Source organism: Protopterus annectens, chromosome 1.part1, assembly GCF_019279795.1.
Source record: "Protopterus annectens isolate FY-2018-M chromosome 1.part1, PAN1.0, whole genome shotgun sequence".
In the NCBI taxonomy this organism is placed as follows: Eukaryota; Metazoa; Chordata; order Ceratodontiformes; family Protopteridae; genus Protopterus; species Protopterus annectens.
Window position 1 is genome coordinate 1,290,755,351 of NC_056726.1, and position 24,000 is coordinate 1,290,779,350.

At 44.8% G+C, this 24,000-nt stretch overlaps 1 protein-coding gene across 1 annotated transcript in view; it reads left to right on the top strand.

Annotated features, from left to right (window-relative positions):
• LOC122813722 overlaps nucleotides 1-24,000 on the top strand; it is a gene marked incomplete at both ends in the record, with an annotated part of 144,985 nt that overhangs the window by 71,341 nt on the left and 49,644 nt on the right. Inside the window, 1 exon segment of the mRNA XM_044086192.1 lies at nucleotides 16,251-16,361. Coding sequence (XP_043942127.1) covers nucleotides 16,251-16,361 — 111 coding nt within the window.

Below are 24,000 nucleotides of genomic sequence, written 5' to 3' on the forward strand. Positions count from 1 at the left end.
AAAATCTCAACATCAAGCCTTTGACTTCATGTCAGACAAGAGTGGCCTGTGTAGAGGTGGCTCCAACAGAAGCTGAAAGGCTGTAGACATCCACAGAATAAGGAATGATGTTAAGTTGTCAATCTCGCCTTCATTCTTGCTTGATGGGTTCGGAGCCGATCCTCGGCTCCGACTCGGCACTTTGCTAAGCTCGAGAGTCACTTTTACCAGCTCGAGGCAGCCCCATATCCCATGATGCAAGGCGGTAAGTACCCAGATCTCGTTTGCCTCTTCGCTGATGAGGTCCTCCTTTTGCCAGCTCCTGGTAAGTGTTTAAAATAATACTATTTTTGCCCCTTTTTTACCTTAAAACTTTATATTTAACGTTTTTAGTTTAGATTAAGTCCCTTTCTGACTAGAAATTCCCTCACTCCTTTATTTTTTTAGTCAGGCCTTCTCCCCTCCCATCCCCCCCCCCCCTTGTTAGGGTGTGTGTGTGTGAGAGGTTAGTTATCTTATTATTTTTGGGATAACTGGTTCTTGGGACTGTGTTGTGTGTGTTTTTTTTACAACCATGTCCAAGGAAAGGGTCTCAGGCTTTAAGAAGTGTGACTCGTGCTGTCAGAAGATGTCTCTGACAGACTGTCATACTTCTTGCTTATACTGCCTGGGACCTCTCCACCTGCAGGACTCCTGTGCAATTTGTCATTCCTTTAGCCAGAGAGTCCTGCAGGAGAGGAGAAACAAATTGATTTTAAGGGGCCTACTTAAACCGGAGGGCTCTCCGGCTAAGTCGGCTCCGAGTAAGACTTCCAAGTCTTCCAAGGCCCAGGCTTCTGTGTCTAAGCCTGCGGCCTCGGTTCCGACTCTTTCAGAGTCGAGATCGGCTCCGGCTGGAGCCGATCCTGGTTTGCACAAACCTTTGGCACCGGTGGCTATCGGTGCCGATACTGGTTCGGTCACATCGGTGTCGGCTCCGATTGGTTCCGACCACCATGTGGCTCAGGCTTCAGTGTCGGCGCCGACCGGCTCCGACACCCTTACCTTTATGTCTGTATCGGCTCCGACCGGAGCCGATGCATCGAGACCTTCTGTCGGTGCCGAAAAGTCGTCGGCTCCGACTGCATCCATGGTTTCGTCGGCTCCGATGGTTCCTTCGAAGAAGAGGTCCAGGTCCCCTTCCTTGGAACCGATACTCTCGGCTCCGGCCTCACCTCTCCTCTCGGAACGGAGCCATCGGAGCCGATCATCTAGGTCATCCAGGCTTTCTGACCATGATTTAGAGAGGGTGGTCAGTAGATTATTAAAATCACAGGCACTGGCCCAGATGCTACATAGTCCGTCTCAACAGACGACTATAAGTCCACACCCCCTTGCAGTTCCTCCTTCGACTCTACCTCAGAGTTTGGAGCTGGAGTCTTCGGGAAGAGTTTCTGCTATGGCTGAGGGACAGATACCACCCCCTTCTGCTCCCTCAGCCTCTACTCTTATCTCCTCTTCGAGACCTTCCTTAGAGGGATTCTGTGGTCGGGCTTCCCTGGTCTCCTCCGAGGGGGTGAGTGGCATCGGACCCTTGTCCGACCCCACTCTTCCCCTTGGAGCCTCGGCCTTGGTGAGCTCGGCCCCGACATCTGCCTCGGAGCCTTCCCTTTCAGTGGGCCCTGGAGTTCCTGTTTCTTCGGAATGGGTTCTCTCGGACCTCCCTGGGAGGGGAGCCTTCGAGGTGATGAAGAGTGTGCTGGCCACTGGACTCCGCCAGCAGTCTGTTCCCTTAGCTCCTCCCTCTACGGTGCCTGTCGATATCTCTGCCATCTCTCTTGCTCCCGGACCCAGAGATCCTCCGCCTCAGGTTTCCCCACTGGGAAGAACCCTCTTCCGAGGATTCTCCTGATCAGTCAGGGGATCCTCCAGCAAGAGGACGTGTAAGAGGAAACACGTAGACTCCCGAGTCTATCACTTCAGATACCGACTTAGATGAGTCGGAGGGATCCCTAAGATCCCCTCTGAGGATGTCTCATTTTCAGACATCCTAGAACTCCTTAAACAGAGGGGAAACTGGCCTCCAATAATCCCTCTGAGGATGAGTCGGTATACTTGGTGGCGTTTGTCTCTCGGCCTTCCACCTCCTGGCTGTCTCCGCCTTTCGACCCCCTTATGCAGGTTATTGCTCAAAAGGCGTGGGCTGCTCCTGACTCTGTAGAGCCAGTTCCTAGGAGGCCTTCTAAATTTATTACTGCCCCTGCGGACAAGCAATTCCTTACGAAAGGTGTCCCTGCTGATGCCATGGTGGTGGCGGCTGCCACTAAGAAGGAACTTGCAGATCCTTCCGTACCTGTCCATCCTCCTAATAAGGACTCTAGGACCATGGATAGGTATGGTAAGCGGATGTTTTCTTCAGCGACCTTTGCTATGCGCTCGCTGAACTACTTATGTCACTTCACCAGACTCCAAAGGGACATCCTTAAGGAGCTAGGTGAAGTAGTTCAGGATCCCACAGCTGTAGGAGCTCAAGAAAAAATTGCTTAGCAGCTAGGAACACTTAATTCTATTGCTAACTCCTCCATGCGACTGATATCATATGCAGCAGATGGAGCGAGTAGGGCCGCAGGCACAGGTGTGGCTCTTAGACGCCAAGCCTGGATGCGGCTCTGTAATTTTGCAGATCCCTTTAAGGCATCCTTCACAAACTCTCCCTTTGATGGGTCAGCTTTGTTTGGCCCTCAAGTGAAGGAAACATTGACCAGGTGTGAGCAGGACGGCAAGACTCTTTCTGCTGTAGGGGTCCGTTTTTCCACCCCTTCTAGACCCTTACCCTAAAGGACAGAAGGGTGGCAAAATGTGGTTCCGCAAATCCCAAGGAGTCACACCGGATACACGTGGTCAGTTTACCCCTAGAGGCAGAGGGGGTAACAATAACAGACGCCACCCTAGAGGCAGAGGGGGTCCACAAAACCAGGGAAGCAGAGAGCCTCTCTCTGACAAGCCCTTTCAGCATCCCTGAGATGTTGCCCGACTGTCCATCCTTGGAGGCAGTCGGGGGAAGACTATCGCTGTACCCAGAAGCCTGGCGTTCCCTCACTCAAGACAGATGGGTACAGTCGATCATATCTGAGGGTTACAAAATTCCTTTCGAGGAAAGTCCCTTTTCTCTCTCGTATTCCCTTCCAGATGGTACCACCCGGTCTAAGGGAAATTGCAGAGTTAGAAGTATTCAAACTTCTACAAAAAAGAGCCATTCAGCCAGTTACAACAGACCATTCAGAACCCGGAATCTACTCAAGGTTCTTTTTGGTCCCCAAAAAGACGGGAGACTGGAGACCAATATTGGATCTCAGCAGACTCAACAAGTCTGTGAGAAAGACAAGATTCCGAATGGTCACACTTCAATCAATTCTGCCCTTCCTAGAGAAGGACAACTGGATGTGCTCAATAGATCTTCAGGATGCGTACTATCACATAAAAATTCACAGGCGCTCCAGAAGGTTTCTCCGCTTTCGGCTGGGGTCCAGTCACTTCCAATTCAGAGCCCTGCCCTTTGGTCTCACTACAGCCCCCAGAGTGTTCGCCAAATGTATGGCAGTGGTCACGGCTCACCTGAGACGTCAAGGATTCCAGGTGTTTCCGTATCTAGACTACTGGCTCCTTTCAGCCACCACCAGGCATCAACTTCTTCAAGCCAGGGATTACACAATAAATCTTTGCACTCAGTTGGGAATTTCAATCAACTACGAAAAATCCTCCTTATTGCCCTGCCAGTCTATTACTTTCATAGGCGCAAACTTAAACACCGTTCGGATGTCAGCTACCCTCACAGAACAAAGAATTTCAGACATTCAAAGTCACGTGAGGATCATTCTAGCCAGCAAGAAAGTACAGGCCAGAATGGTTCTAAAGGTGTTGGGCCTCATGGCTGCGGCCATTACCCTTCTTCCCTTGGCCCGCTTCTATATGCGCCTGCTTCAGTGGATGTTGTTCACTCAGTGGTCTTACCAACAACTTCCGATGCGTCACCAGATATTTGTGACTCAGATTTGCAAGAATCATCTTTCATGGTGGATTACTTCTCCTCAGATTCACCAAGGCAGACCCTTTGTACCCCCAGCCCCGGTAGCCACTGTCACTACGGACGCCTCCCTGATCGGGTGGGGGGGGGTCATTATCAGGGCAGGATGGTTCATGGGACGTGGCAACCGTTTGAATACCACCTGCACATAAATGTCCTAGAGATGAGAGCAGTGCTTTTAACGTTGCAAGCCCTCAACGACTTTCTTCCCTTTGGGACAATTGCAGTCCACACAGTCTGTAGTATGGTATATCAACAAACAGGGCGGAACCAAGTCCTACCCCTTGTGTCGAGAAGCGCTCAGACTTTGGCAATGGGCGATCTCCTCTCATCGGTTTCTGGTAGCAACGCATATCCCTGGGAAAACCAACATTTTAGCGGACAGATTGAGCAGAGCTATTCTCATGCCTCACGAGTGGTCTCTCAAACAATCTATAGTGGAGGAGATTTTTCTAGAATGGGGCCGCCCATGTTGCGATCTTTTTGCTACTCCCCAAAACAGCAAATGCCCAGACTTCTTCTCTCTCTTCCCACAACCAGGCCATCCCCCCAGAGACGCTCTGACCCAGGATTGGCCCCAGGGACTTCTTTATGCCTTTCCTCCCTTTCCGCTGATTCCACAAGTAATCCAGAAAGCCACCGTTTTGAGAGCCAAAATGATTCTCATTGCTCCTTATTGGCCTCGACAAATTTGGTTTCTGTTCCTCCATCGTCACCTTTTGGTGCAGCCGTGGCATCTGGACCCATTACCAGACCTTCTGATTCACCAATTGGGTCAGCTGCACCAATCTATCCCTTCTCTCAACCTCACAGCATGGTTGCTCCACTTTCTTCCTTAGCCAGGCTCCCTATGATCTCTAATCCTGTTAGAGACATCATAGTAGCTTCCCTAAAATCCTCCACTAGGAGGATTTATACTAGCAAATGGAAACGTTTTTCTTGTTGGGCAAAAGCTAAAAATATTGATCCCTTTACTGCTCCGGTACAAGCAGTTTTGGATTTCTTAGCGGAAATCTTTCACGCGGGCTCCTCTTCTTCCACGGTTAAAGTTCAGTTGGCTGCTATTTCTAACTTTCATGTTGGGTATGCAGACCACAACATTATGTCCCGCAGGCTTTGTAGAGCCTTCTTAAAAGGAATTTTTCTCCTGAAGCCTCCAATCAGGACTCCTCCTCCTCAATGGGACCTAAATTTAGTGCTGACATCCTTGATTCTTCCTCCCTTCGAGCCAGCTGTTTCATGTTCCCTGAAATTTCTTTCATGGAAAACTTTATTCCTGGTTGCTATTACATCGGCTAGGAGGGTGTCTGAACTTCATGCTCTATCGTTTCGCCCCCCATATTTAGTCTTCCACAAAGACAGAGTATCATTGAGAACTAATCCAACCTTTTTGCCTAAGGTCGCCTCAAAGACTAATTTGAATCAGACTATTGATCTCCCTGTATTTTTCCCAAACTACTCAAACAGATCGGAACAAAAATTACATTATCTTGATGTTCACCACCAACTCAGATATTATTTGGACAGAACAAAACAATTCAGGAAATCCGATCAGCTCTTTGTTTCTTATGCTGATAACAAGAAAGGCCTTCCTGTCTCAAAAGTGACCTTATCTAGATGGCTTTCTTCTGTCCTCTCTGAAATTTATCAGCTCAGGGGAAAACAGCTGTGCTCGAAACCTAAAGCACATTCAATCAGAAGCTTAGCCACTTCCACAGCCTTTCAAGCTAGACTTCCTTTAGACACTATTTGTGCAGCAGCCACTTGGGCCACTCCTCATACCTTTGTTTCCCATTACAAATTGGATTTGGCCTCCAGGGACAGAGCCAGTTTTGGCTCTACAGTTCTCAAGAGTCTGTTCCATTGAGCCACCCAGGATATAGGTGCTAGGACGGTCCCATCAAGCAAGAATGAAGGCGAGATTGACAACTTAACATTGAGAAGTTATGTACCTACCATAACGTTCCATGTTAGTTGTCTTCTCTCACCTTCTTTCTTGCGACCCTCCCTCCTTCCCCCTGGCCTGGACAGACCTTTCTCTCTATATGAAAGCATGCTTCTGAAGACCATACAGTGCTGGTCCTCTTCCTTTTGGAAGTTATTTATGCTAGGTGTTATTGCCTATAGACAACAAACGAGATCTGGGTACTTACCGCCTTGCATCATGGGATATGGGGCTGCCTCGAGCTGGTAAAAGTGACTCTCGAGCTTAGCAAAGTGCCGAGTCGGAGCCGAGGATCGGCTCCGAACCCATCAAGCAAGAAAGAAGGCGAGAGAAGACAACTAACATGGAACGTTATGGTAGGTACATAACTTCTCATTTTTTGTGTTTCATTGTTGCAGTCATCACATTTGGGTTATCCCTGCCAGGGTAGCCCTCGACCGGCCCGAATACCAGAGGCTTAGTATTTCTGTATTGGATGTTGTCTCTTCAGGACTGACTTCCGGTCATCATTAGTATAAAGTAAGGCAGCTCACACCATCACATCAGTCTGTTTTGCCGAGGAGCCTGAAGCAGAAGCAGTTGACTCGAGTGCCAGTTGGCCACTACCAGAGTTTCGTCTTCCGAATTGAAGCTGAAGTCTTCTAAAGCTAAGTAACCCATTGTGATCCTTTTTTCTTGCACTAACCGATGTCAGAAAAAGTTAACAATTTTCTCACCTGTGGAAAGCAAATACCACACCGAGACTGACTTTCTTACTGCGTCACTTGCTTAGGCCTAGACCACAATGTCCCTTGCTGTCACTTTTTTGTGCTTTAACGCCAGATGTATACTTTGTCGGGCCCTTATTGTAGCTAGATATTTTCGCTTACAGTCCTCAAATTCCTATATGGCTTTGGTAAGCCATCCGACAGCAGATCATCTGAAAAAACATAAGGATAAAGACAGAGACATACTGCACAGGTACAAACCTACTGACGACACTAAGCTAGTAGTCAGTTCTCCGGTCCTCAGTGAGGCGCTTTTGCAGCCCCTGATGCCCGCTTCTGTGGATTCGCAGGCTGCTACAGAGACCCTTTTGGAGTCTGGTATGCCACAAAACTCCTTTGACTAAGGATCCTGCAGTTGTCTCTACCTTAGATGGGTCCAGAGCTGCTGAGCAGGTACCTGCTTCCGATGAAGTATTTTGCAATACTGATTCTCAGCACAAATGACTTCTTTCGCATCTACCGTTCTTTTGAAAACTACCGAGTTTCTAAGGCCCAGGGTACGAACCACACCCAAGAAACCGACCCAATCTCAGGCACCTGCTTCCTTGCCTCAGTCTCAAATGCTTAAATTGGCAGAAGAACTTATCATGCTGATCAGGGGAAGCCAAGCTACCCCTTCCAAAAGAAAGAGATCTGCCCCCAGTAGTTTTGTCTGAACAGGAGTCTGATGACTCTGATGCCTCTGAATATGAAGACATGCAACCCCTCTCTGCTTATGAGGATTCTGTTGCAGAGGATTCCATTCCTTCAGCCTCTCCACCTGAGGAATTTTCCTTTGGGGCAACCCTTCATATATTGAGGGATCATTTCCAATGGGAATGTCAGGACTACCCTCTGTCTAAAAAGAGCCTCAGAGAATTCTTAGATCTTCCACAGCAAAGACCCCTGGCCATTTCCCTAGTCCTGGATGTTGTGGACAGTGTTCCTGGAAGCCAGTTTGACTCCTGACACCTTACCTCCTGCATCCAAAAAAAACTGACCGGTATTGGAATCCCTGACTCTCACAAATTTCTTTTCAAAAATCCTACTGCTGACCCTGAGGTAATTTCTCAAGGGCCTAAAGAAATTAAACCAACCTCTGCTAAGAATCCCAGCCCATCAGATAAGGATTCCTGAGCACTAGACAGATGGGGTAAAAAAGTATACACCTCTGCTACTCTTGCTATCAGAGCACTAAATTGCCAGTTCCATATGCTATAATTTCAGCAACATACAGTGGAACTCCTCAAACAAAATGTTTCTTCCTTTCCTGCTTGTGCCAAATCTAAAGATTTACAAGATTTAATGCATTCTGCAAGTCAAGTGACTAAGCACTCCTTACACTTTGGTTTTGATGCCGTAGAAGCGTCTTTCAGGGCAGCAGTCACTGGTTCTGTCCTTAGAAGGCATGCATGGCTTAAGGAACAGCCCTTGCGAGACCATGTTAAATCTTAATTATTGGATGCACCTTTGCACAAAGACATCTTATTTAGCACTAAGTCAGAGGAGGCAGAGGAGGTCTTAAGATGGAAGAAAAGTCTAAATCTATGCAGACAGATAAGGATTTCCTATAGGTCCAGCCACCCAGGTTCAGCAGGCATTGCCACTCCAAACATTGGTTCTTTCCTGCTCACACCAGGTCAGTTCAGCCCAGACCTCCCAGACAGCAGCCACAGAGAATGCAGAGATCAAAGCACTGGAGTTCCTCCACTTCAAAACCAGGGAGTTATAAGCCACCCCCTCATGGTAAGAACTCACAATGACTCTCCTCCCCCACCCCCCCTCTCCTTTCACGCAAGCACCTGGGTCACCATTACCAATGACCACTGGGTCCTCAACGTAGTGTCCCAGGGATGCAAATTTTCTTTCCACACTCTTCCAACCCCAAAAGGGTTTTCAGATCTACCTCCAAGCCAGTGGGCAAAAGAGGGTAATAGAGCAAGTTCCTGCAGAACAGATAGGCTAAGGTTTATACACCAGACTTTTTCTGGTACCCAGAAAAGAGGGCACCTGGCCCCCCATCCTTTATATCTATCCATTCTAAAAACCTTCATGGTGATACCAGAATTAAAATGCTCACCCTTCAGCAACTGCTACCCATATCTAAAAGAGGCCAACCTCCACATCGCTATCAGGGAATCCTGCAGGAAATATCTACATTTCAGAGGAGGATTCTCTGCACTTTCAGTTCTCTGCACTACCCTTTGGCTTATCTACTGCTCCCAGAGTTTTCAAAAAATGTCTGGCTCCCGCCATTGCCATTTGCAGACAAAGGAATATCCAAATTTACCCATACTTAGATGACTGCCTAATTCAGGCAGACAGGAAAAGCTGCTCAAGCACCTGGCCTTTGTAAAGTCCCTACTGAACTCCCTAGGATACTCTATCAATGAAAAGAAATCCAAACTAGTACCCACCCAAAGGATTATATTCTTGGGAGCAAGCCTGGACACAGCATCCCAGACAGCATTCCTTACACCAGAAAAGCAAACTTACCCAACAGCCTACTTCTCTCAACTAGCCGCCAGACCCAAGTTATCTGCAAGGAAAATTCTGCAAGCTCTGGGGTTCATGGCATCTTGCATTCTACGCATTCCATATGCCAGACTGCATATGAGGAAACTTCAGTGGTACCTAAAAAGCCTTTGCTGTCAACACTCTCAAGATCTGGAAACTCTTATACCAATGATACCGTGCCTAAGGAAAGATTTTCTTTGGTGGGCAGCAGCATGCTCCCACAACAAGGGGCTACCTTTCTCACCCCCCCCCGCCACACAGACCCTCACCACAGATGCATCAGACTATGCCTGGGGTGCATACCTGGATTGCAGGTGCATACAGAGCCAATGGAGCCCACAGTAAATCAATCTGCACATCAACCAAAAAGAGATGTTAGCTGTCCAGCACGCAATGACAGCTTTCACGCCCCTTCTCTCTCCATGGGCTCTACTAATCAAAACAGACAACACCAATGTGATGTGGTAAATCAGCAAGCAGGGAGGGACTCTCTCCTACCCTCTATGCAGGCTGGCTATGACCCTTTGGCACACAGCCTCTGCCATGCAGCTCCACCTATTAGCACAATTCCTGCCAGGTTCTCTAAACTTTCTGGCAGACCACTTAAACAGAAAACTTCTGGACCCACACGTGTGGCAGCTAGACAAAAGAACCTTTACCTTAACTCAGAAATGGAGCACCCAGAAGGTTGATCTCTTACCTCCCACACCAACCATCAGCTCAGCAAGTTCTGCACCAGGGAGCATCACTGCATGGCTTGGAAAGTGGGATGCCCTATTCTTTCTCTGGGTTAGTCTATCAGTCTGTGCTTTTTCTCTACTACTGGTCATCACCAGGGTACTCCTCAAAATAAGGGAGGAAAAACCAAGGGCAATTCTTATTGCTCCAGACTGGCCTCACCAGCACTAGTACCCACTGCTGCGCAGCCTGTCCCCACTGCCACCATGGCATCTCAGACCCAAATCCTCCTGACCCAAAGGGAAGGAGAAGTCATGCATCCCTAATTACAGACCCTCAGTTTAGCAGCCTGGTGTATTCCCTGGCCACTGATCAATCTGCCAACCTCAGTAAACAGGTTCTCAATGTTATACGTGAGGCCAGATGCCCTAGCACTAGAAAGTCTTGTATTAACAAATGGAAAAGGTTCTGCACCTGGATTCAGGCTAAGGGAGCCAATATGGCACAGCCCTCCCTACCTCTCATCCTGGATTACCTAGCTGACCTGCTACATAGTTGTCTCTTTTTCCTGTATTAAAATTCATGCCTCTGCTATCTCTGCTCATTTCAACACTGAGCAGCCCCTTTTCTCACAGATCCTCTGATCAAACAATTCCTAAGAGGGGCTAGCAAATTGAGGCCACTCAGAACACCTACCCCAGCTTGGGACCTTAACTTTGTGTTGGAGAAGCTCACCCTTTGAACCAGCATCTTCAGCAGAGTTAAAATTTCTGTCCTGGAAGACCGCTTTTCTTCTGGCCATAACTTCAGCCAGAAGAGTCTCCGAGCTACAAGCACTTATGGCTATGGAGCCCTTCATCTTCCATGTTGACAGGGTTTCCCTCAGGACTAATCCATCCTTCGTGCCCAAGGTGGTGTCCAGTGTGGCTCTCAACCAATTAATTCATTTGCACACCTTTTTCCCTAACCCACAGAATAATCCATTCATTTGCCCACCTTTTTCCCTAACCCTCAAAACAAGGGGAAAGGATCCTGCACTCTCTAGATGTGCACAGCTCAGATTCTATCTAGACAGGACTAAATCATTCAGGAAGTCTGATCAATTACTGGTTAGCTTTGCTGCAGGGGCAGAGAGCAAAGCCATCTCCAAACAAACAATTTCCAAATGGATAGCACACTGCATCTGTATCTGTTATAAGTAACACGGAAAACCTCCTCTAAGGGGGTCAGGACTCACTCCACCAAAGCAGCCTCCACCTCTGCAGCTTTCCTCAGAGGAATCCCCACCAGGGATATCTTGGAGGCTGCCACCTGGACATCTGTTCACACTGTCACCAAGCATTACCACCTGCCTATCTTCTCCAAATCCAGGGCAGGCTATGCCACTGCAGACTTGTAGGGCATCCTAGCCAGCCCCTAGTCTCCTTGACTGCCTCCACCCTTTTCCTCAGCTTTGGGAATCAACTCAGATGTGATGACTGCAGCAGTGAAACATGAAGAACATAGTACATTTGTGTACACTTACCATAAATCTAGATGTTCGAATGTATTCACTGTTGCATCCCCCACTTCTCTCTCTCTCTCTCTCTCTCCTTCTCCTTACAAGGACCTTTTTTATATTTACTTTCTATTGTTGGGGTTCTTCCACCATAACCTGGTTCCCACTTGGGGGCTCCTGACAGGGCAAGAAAAACTGATGTAATGGCATTTGCTGCCTTACTTTATACTACTGATGACCTGATGTCAGTCCTGAAGTAACAGCACCTGACGCAGAAATACTAAGCCTTTGGTATTCGGGCAGGCCAAGGGCTACCCTGGCAGGGATAACCTAAATATGATGACTGCAACAGTGAATACGTTTGACATCTGCATTTATGGTAAGTGTACACAACTGTACTTTTTTGGTATCCTTTTCAGATGAGCAAAACCAGTATCCTTGAAGTTTTGCCTAAGTACCCCCATTTAGAGGTAGTTGGGGGGTAGATCCCCATGTGGCTGGCCATTCTGTGGGATTGGTGGGTGGGAGAGAGTGGTCAGAGGCTGTACAATACCCTTTTCCCATCCCCCATCTAAGCAAACCTTGCTACAAACAGTTTTTCTGTCCCACCGAAAGTGAGATGAAGATAAATTCTCTCTCCTACAAAAATTAGCTATTCTAGAGGTCACACCATACCAGAGCCATCTACTCAACATTCTTTTAATGCCAAAGGAGAGCAAGGGCTTCAGGGTCATGTAAGGTCTTGTTGACCTACACCTTTGCGGCAAAAAGTCCACTTTCAGAATGGATGTGCTGCTGTCGATTTTGCTCTGCCTAAAATCAAGCTATTGGATATGCTCAGTAGACCTGTTTCCAGCAATGGGCCAATCATCATCAATTAAGAGCTCTACCTTTTGGTCTCGCCTCTGTCCCCCCACCCCTTGGGGTTTACCAAGTGCATGGTAGTAATCACAGTCCATCTGTGACTCGGAGGAATGCGTGTTCTCATATCTAGGTAACTAGCTCCTCAGTGCCAGGTAATTGCTAATAGAAGCTAGAGGCAATTTGTTGCAGCTCTGCCTCATCTGTAGGCATCCCTGTAAACCTACAACCAACTCGGTGCATTCTCTATTCATCCGATGCCATTTGAACACAATTAACACAACTGGATTTCCCCTCAAAGAATCTAATTTCTCAGTGCCTCAGTCCATTGTCTCTTAAACCACCATTCTCTTCCTCCAGCTTTGGTTCTCTGAGTGGTAGGTCTTACAGACTCTAATATAGTCTTGGTGGTTTATACTTGCTTTTGTATGAGCATTGTCCAATAGCTTCAAATAGCTCATTGGTCCTAGCTTTCCAACCACTTTATCACCCTGGTTCATATTACTCAGTGGTGCAAGGCTCATTTTCAGTAGTGGCTCATCTTTCCCACAATTTCAGTGAGGAGACAGTTTGCTCTTCCTTTGCCAACAGTGATAGTAGCTATCAATGCCTCCTGTTTGGGGTGGAGTGGGCATTGCCATAGAAAAGTAGTACAAGGAATATAGAATCAGACAGAGGCTAATATTCAAGTAAATATGCTGGAGATGACAGTAGTCCAGGTAATGTTGCAGTAATTCAAGGATCTTCTAACTCTGGTTGTCTCCATGCAGACAGACAGTGTTGTTAGTGTGGTATTTAAACAAGCAGGGAGGAACCAGATCCTGACCCCTCTATTCTGAGAAGCCAAGAATGTTTAGCAATGGGCAGATGGTTTGCATCACTTTCTGATAGCAAAACATATCCCATGGGAGGTCAACTGTCTTGCAGACATGCTCTTCTGATCCATTTTGATCCCTTGAGTGGTTTTAATCAAGTGGTAGCTAGCACAATTTCCTACCAGTGGGGCCCAGCTGTGCTGCAACCTCTTTGTATCCCCTGCCAAAATCAAGTGCAAAAGTTACTTCACCTTAATTTCCCAGATGGGGTTGTCACTGAGAGATGCTTTTCCTTAACAGTGCCTCACATACTCCCCTATGCCTTTCCTTCTCTGCCTCTGATACCCAGATGCTTTCTGAAAGCAACAGCGTGCAAAGCCACAATGATCCTCATTACACCATGTTGGGCATAGCATGTATGGTGTTCCTTTTTCAGGCCACCTAAAATTAAGCATCTTTTGCTTTTAAAACCCCATTTAGGTCTTATCTCACCCATATGGCAGTTCACTTGGACCTAACTCCCCCTAAAGTTAACCACATGGTTAATGGCCCATGACCCTATGCTGCCCAGTAGTGTGGTATTCATCATCCTTGCATCACAGAAAGATTATACCCAAACAAAAGTGAAAGATTTCAATTTTGCTATTGAGATTTCAATTTTGCTATTGATCCAGTTTCCCCTTCTGGTCCTCAGATTCTGCAGTTTCCTTTGGAAGTTTTTAAAGTAGTTTCCAGCTGTTTTGCCACCAAGATTCACTTGGATTCCATTTCATATTTTCAAAATGGTCTTTACTCCCAACCTGTTGCATCACGTAAATTGTGTAAAGCCTTACTCTGATGATACCCCAAGTGTGTAGGGGTGAAAGCGCTTAGTATCTTTTTTCTGTTTATCAAGTCTGCTCTGAGTTTTGTTTTGTTTTGTATTTTATTTTATAATAAACAAGTCCGTGCTATACAGAGTCACCTAGTTTGTTTTAATAGTCTACTTTTTTCACTTGTTTTTTACTCCCAACCTGTTGCATCACGTAAATTGTGTAAAGCCTTACTGAAGGGAACCTTCATCTTTTGTTCTCATATAAAGGATCCTGTCCCTTGATAATTTAATTCTAGAAACCATGACCAAAACCCACTTGTGACATCCACAACACAGCTGACATTCTTCTTAAGGAAAAAACTGAACTGCAAAGATTTAAAATCCTTCCTATCTAGTCCTCCACATGGATGCATTTCCCTGCAAACTACTCTCTCCTTTCATGCCAAGGTTGCAACAGAAAGCAACTTGAACTAAGTTACACATTTTCCATTTTTTCCCTAATTAATCTGATTATGGTGACTTTATCATTGTACACTTAAGTCATTGGATGTAGATATGCAACTGTAGTTTTATCTTCACCAAGCAAAACAGATGAGAAAAGATGTGCAGTTATTCATTCCCTTAGCTCAAACCAAACTTGGGCAAAAAGTGACCAAAGTCACTTTATAGATGGCTTATCTGATTGTATCTTATTTGCTTACTCTTCACAGATTGATTTGATATATTTGGCAGTATGTAATGAATGTCATTTGTTTTATGTAGGTATGACAAACAGATCCCTTCGTGATAGAGTTAGGGAACATCTTTTGGCTATTCGTAATGAAGATGTTGAAAGAAGTGCGTTAGCCAAGCATGTAATGCTGAATAAAGCACATACATTCCAATTTTTGGTTATATACTGTATAGATTGTGGTTTAAGGTTGGGAGATAAGAAAAATGTCACTGAGCAGAATGAATTATATTGGATAGTTAAGTTGCAAGCTGATAAACCTCCCGGACTCAATGAAAGGGCGTCTATAAAACCATTACTTGCTGCCAAAAGATTTAAATGATTTTGTTTCATTTTTCATTTAGCAGATTTTAGAATAGTATGTGTTTTTAACAAATTAGTAATTGACTAATTGTTTTATTAATTCGTTGATTAGATATATTTAAACAAGGAATGATTTGTATTGTGAATGAAGTCTGATGACGCATCTGTTTGATGTGAAAGCGCTTACTGATGGTACCTGTTAGTCTCTTTTTTAATAATAAATTCGTTGGTTTTATGCTGTGGTCTTCTCATCTCCATTTTTGGTACACATCTTTGCTGTTCATCTGGTTTTGGAGAAGGTGAAATTCACCCATAGTGGCTGCATTTCCTGTCCCCCCTCCCCTCCCGTTTACTCTTCACAGAGCAAAACATTACCAATCAAGCCAAATGCTTTTTTTCTGCAAGACCTATTGCCAGTTTCCATAGCCTTTTTCAAGAATTCCACTATTGACAAAACTTGTGATCCACAACTTGGTCTATGTTGCACACTTAACAAGCGTTACAAGTTGGATATATTGTATATGTCTAGGGCTTCCTTTGATGCAACAGTCCTTAACATTATCCTTTCATTATGTCATCCAGGAGTACAAGTAGTTAGGGATTCTGACTCATTTGGATTGGATAGACAGAATGAATAAGATACAGAAGTGATTTACTGCCATAATACTGGATTCCATCATCCTCATCCATCCAGTATGACATTTCTACATCCATCCATCCCACTTCTAGATGTCATTCTATGCAGGACCTGTCAGACTTCTGTCCATCTCTCCCAGATCTCCTCTCAGTCATAACCTTTCCAGATAGATGACAAAGTCAGTCTGAGGAAGTTGATTCCTTAGGGTATTTCCTTTTAAAAGCATTATGGCAGGGATTTCCTTTTTAAAGGAGCTTGAAGTTGAAGAGCTTTAGCATTGCTGATCTGGATTCAAAAAGTAGCACAAAACCCATCAGTCATATAGGGCATATTAGAATGAAGGAATCTAACATTATGCTAAGTATATAACTTTGTTTTTATTATGTTATGCATAATCTGCAATGCACTGTTAATTGCCAACATTTTCAAATTATTTTTTATCCCTTATCTTGCTAAAAACAAACTTAAACTATATTTTTAGTTGGTTCTTTTCTGCTGTCTGTTGATTTTTTGCAAGAGGTACACCTCGTGTGATTGCTGCATATGCAACTTATTTGGAATCATGCTCTTCAATGCTAACATACTGAGCATGATTATATATTTTTTTCTGTTTAAAACCTTTAAATATCTCTTATAGAAATAAAGCTTATCCTTTTTCTTACAGGGCCTGGATACAGATGGAAATATTTCTGACTCTGATGCATGCATGGAGTTTGAACCAGTAAATCCTTTTCACGTTTGGCAGGTTGGATACTGGAAAGCTGAAGTCCTAAAGGTAAATCTTTTTTTATTACAGTAATATATAGTCATCAGTGCCCCTTGAAGATATTTTTGTCGACTAAGTGCTGAATCATGTCTTGGATATAGTTATTTCAATAGATTTGTTTGCATAGTTAAGGAGTTCATAGGTAGGTACTAGGCTATTGGCCCTAGGGCCTATATAAGCCTAGCCAAAAACGTACCCTGGCTTTCGACACCCAAGAAAATAATTTTCCTGTGCCCCTGTCAAGCAGAGCCCCAGAGGTGATCCCCAGGGTGAATTTCCTATTTCCCATGCAGTCATCAAGATTTTTCTTGAAGAGTGCTAATGAGGAACTTTGTTTATATAGATAGGTAGTTTGTTCCAGCGTAATGGAAGTCTCTGGGACAGGAATCTATCCCCCCAGCACTGATTGTAGACTTAAGTTCCTTAGTCTATCTCAAAATATATAAGCAAATGCATACTGTGCATATTATCATGTTGTGATGGCATTTTTGCATGTATGTCCTATTAACTTTCATTTATCTTGTATAAAATTGTACTTGACATTTGTGTTGCACAACCATTTTGTTACTGAGATTATTTTCCATTTCATATACTTAGGGCTGTTTATTGTTTATCTAAGTTTAGCTAGTTCTGTATAATAACTCTGCATTATTTTCATGGTGTTAAATATTACTTCTGTCTAAGATTATAACTCTTTGTTTCATGATGTTTCTTCTGTAGAACTTGAATTTTACTGGTTTATTAATTTTATTTTTTAAATTGAGTTATATTTGTATGTTAACCTGGGAAACTTGTTAGACATAATTGCCTCTTTTAAGTAGTACCCCTAGATAACTGGCTAGTTAAGTAGCCTTCTCAGAGCAGTACACTGGGCAGATGATGACTCTGAATCAAACCTGGAACTGCAGATATTTTAGAGATAGTTAGCACCCTTTTGTACACCATTGTGGCCTAAAAGCTTTAAGTAATTCATTTCTCTATCAAGAATAAAATGAACCAGTCAGGACAGAATTCAGTAAATTTTATATATTAAGTCTGTAGTGCATGCAGAACTGAGGGGAGGGACTTGAAAGGTCTTGAGTGAAACCAAAGTTCATCCTTGCCCTTACCTTGGAAAAAGACTTATGGCAATGAAACTTTAAGGGTTCCACAACATCTCATCAACAGGAAATTTAAGTTTCAGCTAGACAAAACAAACCCGTTAAATCTTCACTCGGATGAGAAAATAACATTTTTGCAAGGGGCAGTCCCCACTCTGAACTCAGTGTTGGCCTCCTACACCCTTGGTCACATAGCATGAAAACAAAAATGAATATTACACAGTTTTGGGGATACCATTTTCGACAAAGGGGATAATGATGCATTTCTTGGCATTCAGTTTGAGGCCATGTTTCTGTCACCAGTAAGAAGTTGGAGAATTTAAGACCGCACCCATCTTGCAGTCATCTGCAAACTTGGTCAGCCACAGACCACTAGTTTCTACTTGCACTTCAGAAAAGTATATCCCAAACAGTAGAGGTCCCAAGACCAATCCTTGGGGCATGCAACTAATTACAGGTCTTCCATAAATGGCTTCCCCTATTTTGACTCATTGGGTTCAATCAATGAGTCAGTTAGCTACCTATCTGGTAACATATGGGTTGATGCCTAGCTGGGTGAGTTTATCTATTATGCCCGAGTGGAGAATAGAGCTGAAGGCTTTGGCTAGGTGAAGGTAGGCAGTGCGCACCATCTTCCCCTAGTCCATGGCTTTTGGTGACTTTTGAAGAAGTCGCCCAGGTTTAACAGGCATGATCTCCCTTTGACAAAATCAAACAGTGTGGGGTCAAGCATTTGGAGATTGCCAAAGTCCTTGTTTATAAGGTCCATGATATGTTCCATGGCCTTGCAGGTTAGGCTGATGGGCTTATAATTGCCTAGGTTGGTGGACGCCACCTTTGTGTAGAGGGATGACAGTGGCTGTCTGCCATTTGGCTGGGATGAAGCTGGTGCTCAGGCTTTGGTTGAATACGGTGCTTAATGGTGCTGAGAGCTCATGTAGGATGAGCCAGGGATGTTGACTGGTGCCATGGAGGCTGTAATTTTTCTCTGCGAGGGCATTAAAGACCTGCTCCCTGGTGATGAGGGTGGGGTGGGGGGGGGGTCAGATGCTGGGGATTTCCTGGTTTACTGATGGGAGGAGAGGGGAGAAGTTTTCACTCAACCTGTCTGCCAGCAGGTTGGCTATATCTGTGGCATTTGTGTATGTGGTGTTCTTGGCTACCAGTTCAGAGCAGATTTGAGTGTTAATTTTGAGATTGCGGACTTGTGTAAAGAAGGGCTTGTGATTGTTCTTAGTTGATGTGGCCAATATGGCCTTGAAGTTAGAGAATTTCACCAGTGACTTTATTTACTTGTTCAGCTAAAAGAGAAGGAGAGATTGCTTCCAACTTGGCAACTGCTCCTCCTTTGTCATGGACAGCAATTTTTTCCTTTTATTATGCATCTTGCATCATATGCAAGAGAGATCTAAGGTGGTGGATTCAGTCAGATCAAATTCTACAAGACAATCAGTTCATTTCCCCTCAGTTCAAGGCCATAGTGAGCATGAATGTTTCACATTTTCTGGGGAAAACCATCCAAGCCACTTGGTCCCCCCAAAGAGGCCAACTTACATATCAACATCTTAGAGATGACAGTAGTGCTTTTAGTGTTGCAGGCCTTTCAAGATGCTGTCCTTTCAGGGACAATTGCAATCCAAATGGACAATGTCAGGAGTTTGGTACATCAATAAACAGAGAGGGACCAGATCTTATCCCTTGTGTTGAGAAGCACTCAGTGTGGCATTGGGCAATCTCGTCCAACCACTTTCTTGTATCAATGTGCGTTCCAGAGAAGTCCAGTGTGATAGCAGACAAAGTGAGCAGGTGCATTCTTCTACCTCGTGAGTGCTCTCAAGAATGTGATGAAAATGATTTTCGCCAATGGGGCCAGCCTTGCTGTGATCTTTTTCTTCTCCCCTAAACAAAAAGCTGCAGCAGCTAATTTACACTTATCCTCCACAGGGGGATTATGAAATTCTTACAGAAAACTGCCACTGTTAAAGAGCAAAGTCCTCTTCCTTGCATCTTACTGGTCTCATCAGATTTGGTTCCACTAAATTCACCAACATTGTATACTGGATCTGACTCCAGACCTCCTGTTTAACCCAACAGGCAGGGTCCATCCAGACATATCAAACCTCAAGCTGATGGTATGACTTCTCAAGTGCCAGACAACCTTTGCTGTCTTCACCTGTCCATCATATACTTTTAACTTCTCATAAACCTTCAACATGTAAACTCTGCTCCAGTAAATGGAAAAGATTTGTGCACTGTTAATATCAAAATCATATTTCATAGGTAGGTACTAGGCTATTGGCCCTAGGGCCTATATAAGCCTAGCCAAAAGGTACCCTGCCACCCAAGAAAATTATTTTCCTCTACCCCTTTTGAGCAGACACAGAAATGATCCCTGGGGTGAATTTCCAATCTCCTATCATTCATCAAGATTTTTCTTGAGTGCTAATGTTGAGCTTTGTTTGATATAGATAGGTAGTTTGTTTCAGAGTATGGGATGTCTTTGGGGCAGGAATCTATCCTTCCAGCATGTTCTGTTTATTATGGTGACAAGTTTAGGTCCCTAGAGTGTGTAGCTAGGAGGGATTGGGATTTCTTTAAGTGGAGCATGTCCAACAGCTCTGGGTTTGACATAGCTTTGTATGTTAGGCAGAGATTGCCTCTGAGTAGGTGATATGCAATGGAGTAAAGCTGGAATTTTTTGAGACCGTCTGCGTAGGGCACCTGTTTGAGGCTGGTAATCCTCTTTGTAAGGTATTTCTGTGGCCTTTCCAGTTGTTGTAGATGTCTTGTGAGGTACATACCAAAAGGGGCATTGTACTCTATAATGGGTCTAATGAGTGATGAGTAGAGGGGAACAATGACCTCTTTTTTTCCTGGATGAGAAACCTTAGTGATGAGGTGTGCCACGTAGAAGGATTTCCTGACTACTGTGGCGATGTGATTTATCAAAGGAGAGACTGCTGTCCACCTGTGTCCCAAGGTCGCTTATCACACTTTCGGTGTTAAATAGACTACCGCCTGTGTGGTAGCTCATGGGTCCAGAGTTTTTACCAAAAGGGATGACAGTGTACTTTTTGGCATTGAGCTTGAGGCCATGGCTTTGACACCAGACATCTGTCTCAATGAGGCCCTTTTGTAGGATGTCCACATTGTTAGGAGTTTTGATTATGGCTCCTAGTTTGCAGTCATCTGTGAACTTCATTAGTCAAAGACCATCTGTGTTAGCCTGTACTTCAGAGAAGTAGATACAAACAGGAGAGGACCCAGGACTGAACCCTGTGGTACTCCACTTGTCACTGGTCTGAAGTCGGATTTGGAGTCTGCTACTTTCACAGTGTGGGTTCTGTCAGTGAGCCAGTTGGCAACCCATCTTGTGACATAGAGCTTTATACCTAGTTTAGTGAGTTTATCTATAATTCCAGAGTGGGGGATGGTGTCGAAAGATGTGGATAGGCTGTGTGAACCACCTTACCTTCATCTACGGCTTTGGTTACTGCTTCAAAAAAGTCTATCAGGTTTAGGAGACATGATCTGCCTTTTACAAACCCAAACTGCGTGCAGTCCAGAGTTTGGAGATTTCCAATGTCATTGTTTATAAGTTCAATGATGATACATTCCATAGCCTTGCAGACCAGGCTCGTCAGGCTAATGGGGCAGTAGTTCCCGGGGTCTTTGGTGGCTCCCCCTTTTTGGAGTGGGATAACCATTGCTGTGCACCATTCAGTGGGGATAAAGCCTGAGGTGAGGCTATAATTGAACATGGTACTTAGGTGGGGTGCCAGTTTGTTCTTTAGCTCGTGTAGAATGCAGCCTGGAATGTTGCCAGTTCCCATGGATGCTATGTTCTTGGCTTGGAGAGTGTTTTTTACCTGTACAGCTGTGATTACAGGAACTTTGCATTCTTCCAGTATAGAGATGGGCCTTTAGGGGATGAGAGGGGGGGGGGTAAATTTAGCACTGAACCTATCTGCCAGGATGTTGGCAATATCATTCGGTTCTGTATATTTAGTGCCATTATGCTGCAACTCAGAGCAGATCTGAGTGTTTCCATTGAGATTCTGGACATAGCTATAGAATGCTTTGTGGTTGTCTTTAGAATCAGTGGAGATTTTGTTTTTGTAACTAGCTTTGGAGTATTTTATGAGGGATCTCAGCTTCTTACTGAGGCTGACCAGGGAGTTCCTCCAATCATGGGATTTTACTCTCTTTTGCAACAGTTTTTCTTCTGTTGTAGAGTTTGTTTATGGCAGGGGACCACCAGATTGGCTAGCTTTTTTTAGAGGATTGGTTCTGTTAGGGATTGCATGATCCACGCATTCGTGTAAGTGCTTATGAAGTGCATTTGTGTAGGATTCAGCAGTCGTACCTCTATTGTCCATCAGCATGGGTGTAGAGATGTTTGCCACTTCTGTCTTAAGCATGAAGTTGGCTTTGGTGAAATCTTTTACGGTGGTTTCCTTAATTGGGAGTGGGGGCGGGATGTGGATGTCTAGGGTGATTAGCTTGTGGTCGGATCTGACCAACGAGGAATTGACCTCTTTTGTGGAACACCAGTTGTCTATGTTTGTAATGACCAGGTCTGGGATATTGCTGCCTCTGGTGGGGGTGTGGATAAGTTGATCCAAGGCGTTGGAATTTATGAATTCCAGAAAAAGTTGAGCACAAGAGTTGGTACATGAGTAGTTTTCCCAGTTAATGGTGGTGTAGTTGAAATCGCCCATTATTAGGGTGTTAGGTTGTATCCTAAAAATTTCCAGTGGATCAGGAAATGAGGAGTGGGAATCCTGGGGTATGGTGGGGGATCTGTAGTAAGCTACAATTTGAATTGCAGTCTTGCTCAGAGTTAGTTGCACTTGGATGATCTCGGATGCATTATGCTGAGCAACTAGCCTGGAGGTGTGGATATCCTTAATGAATATGGACACACCTCAGCCTTTAGTGTTTCGGTCCAGGTTAGGTGACCAGAAGGTGTGGTATGAATTATAGCCTGGTAATGCAGGGGTGCTCTCTGGAGCCTTGAACCAGGTCTCTGTCACTGTACAGATGTTGATGTTCTCCATTTTAAGGAGTGCCTTGAGTGAGTGTATTTTGAGGTTTAGACTTCTAGCATTGAGTTAGCATTACCCTCAGATTTTGCTTGCTTGTACCTGTTACGGTGGTGAATTTGTCATTTGAACCTTGCCTAAAAATGGCACTATAGGAGTGGCAAGAGCCTTAGCCAGTATCCGGAATCCCAAGGGCGACAGGTGCAGGCCATCTCTGGCAAAGCATCATGGTGTGTCAGTCATGTCATCCCAGGCAGACAGGTACCGGATCCCCTTAGAATGACACCAGAAGCTTAGCCAATTTTTGAAGTCAATCATTTTGTCTTTGTACTGTGGTATCATTCTGGGTGATGGCAGGATGCTACTCAGGGTTAGGGTCATACCTGCCTGGGCTTGCAAGATCATACAGCTCCTCCATGTCTCTCTTCATGTAGTCCAGGGAGGTATGTCTCAGGTCATTCACACCAACATGGACAATAACAGTCATATTTGTACTTGTGGAGTGACCTGAGTCTGTGCGTTGTGGTGGATCCTGGCACCCGACAGGCAGCTGACAGTAACTTTCTCCTTGTATAGCCTGATGAGTGGAACATCAGTATGTCTGACTATAGAGTCACCTATGTCTAGAGTGATGGGTGCGTTGTTATGCCTTATGGGCTATGTTTGAGTGGCACACCGAGTTTGTGGGCTGTCATTTGGGTTGTGTTGGCGGGCTGGAGGATGCTTGCATTTCTGCTTTGGAGGTCCCTGTTGCTTGGGTAGATTTTTATTGAGAGCCTCTGTGAATGTAGGGGTGTATTGTTTCTGTGTGTGTGTTTTGGTGGTGTAGGTTTTGAGGGACTATGTGATGAGTGTGGTATGGTGCAAGTGTTTACCTTCTCCACTTGACTGTCTAGTCCAGTCTTGGGTGAAGAGAGCTTTGCTTCCAGTTTGGCTATATAAGTGCATCTCTCACAACTTGTAGTGTTGGGTAGTAGGAGGAGAGGGGTTGTCTGTGTACATGAGGCAATTGCTGCATTGCCCCAAGATGCCCAGATTCATCAGGTAGACAGGAGAAGACACCGGGAGTTGACCCTTAGACATGCCCTGGATGGGTGCTTATTTATAAAGTACTAAAAACTATTTTCTTCTAGACAAGTGAGGAAAGTTAAGTGCTATAGTAATTTGTAGCTTATTTAGTGCTGAAACTAAAACAAATGGCTAGTTCTAAAAAACTAAATTTAAGCTAGAAGGCTTCCCTCCAACAGAGAAAGGCTTGGGGGCTCAGAAGCTTACAGTCTTAGATACAGCAAATCTCTACCTGGACTAGACTACTTACAGGAAAGGCAGGAAACAAGCTTAGAAATTTTATTTTTTTTTGTAAAGTGGAAAGGGGAAAGGAGGAGCAGAAACTAAGTGGGTTGGCCTTTTCAAATGGTCTCCATGGATTAGGTAGAATGAGATAATGATACTAGACTGGAAGGAGTGTCCTAGATCATATTTACAGTAGGGGCAGGCAACTGC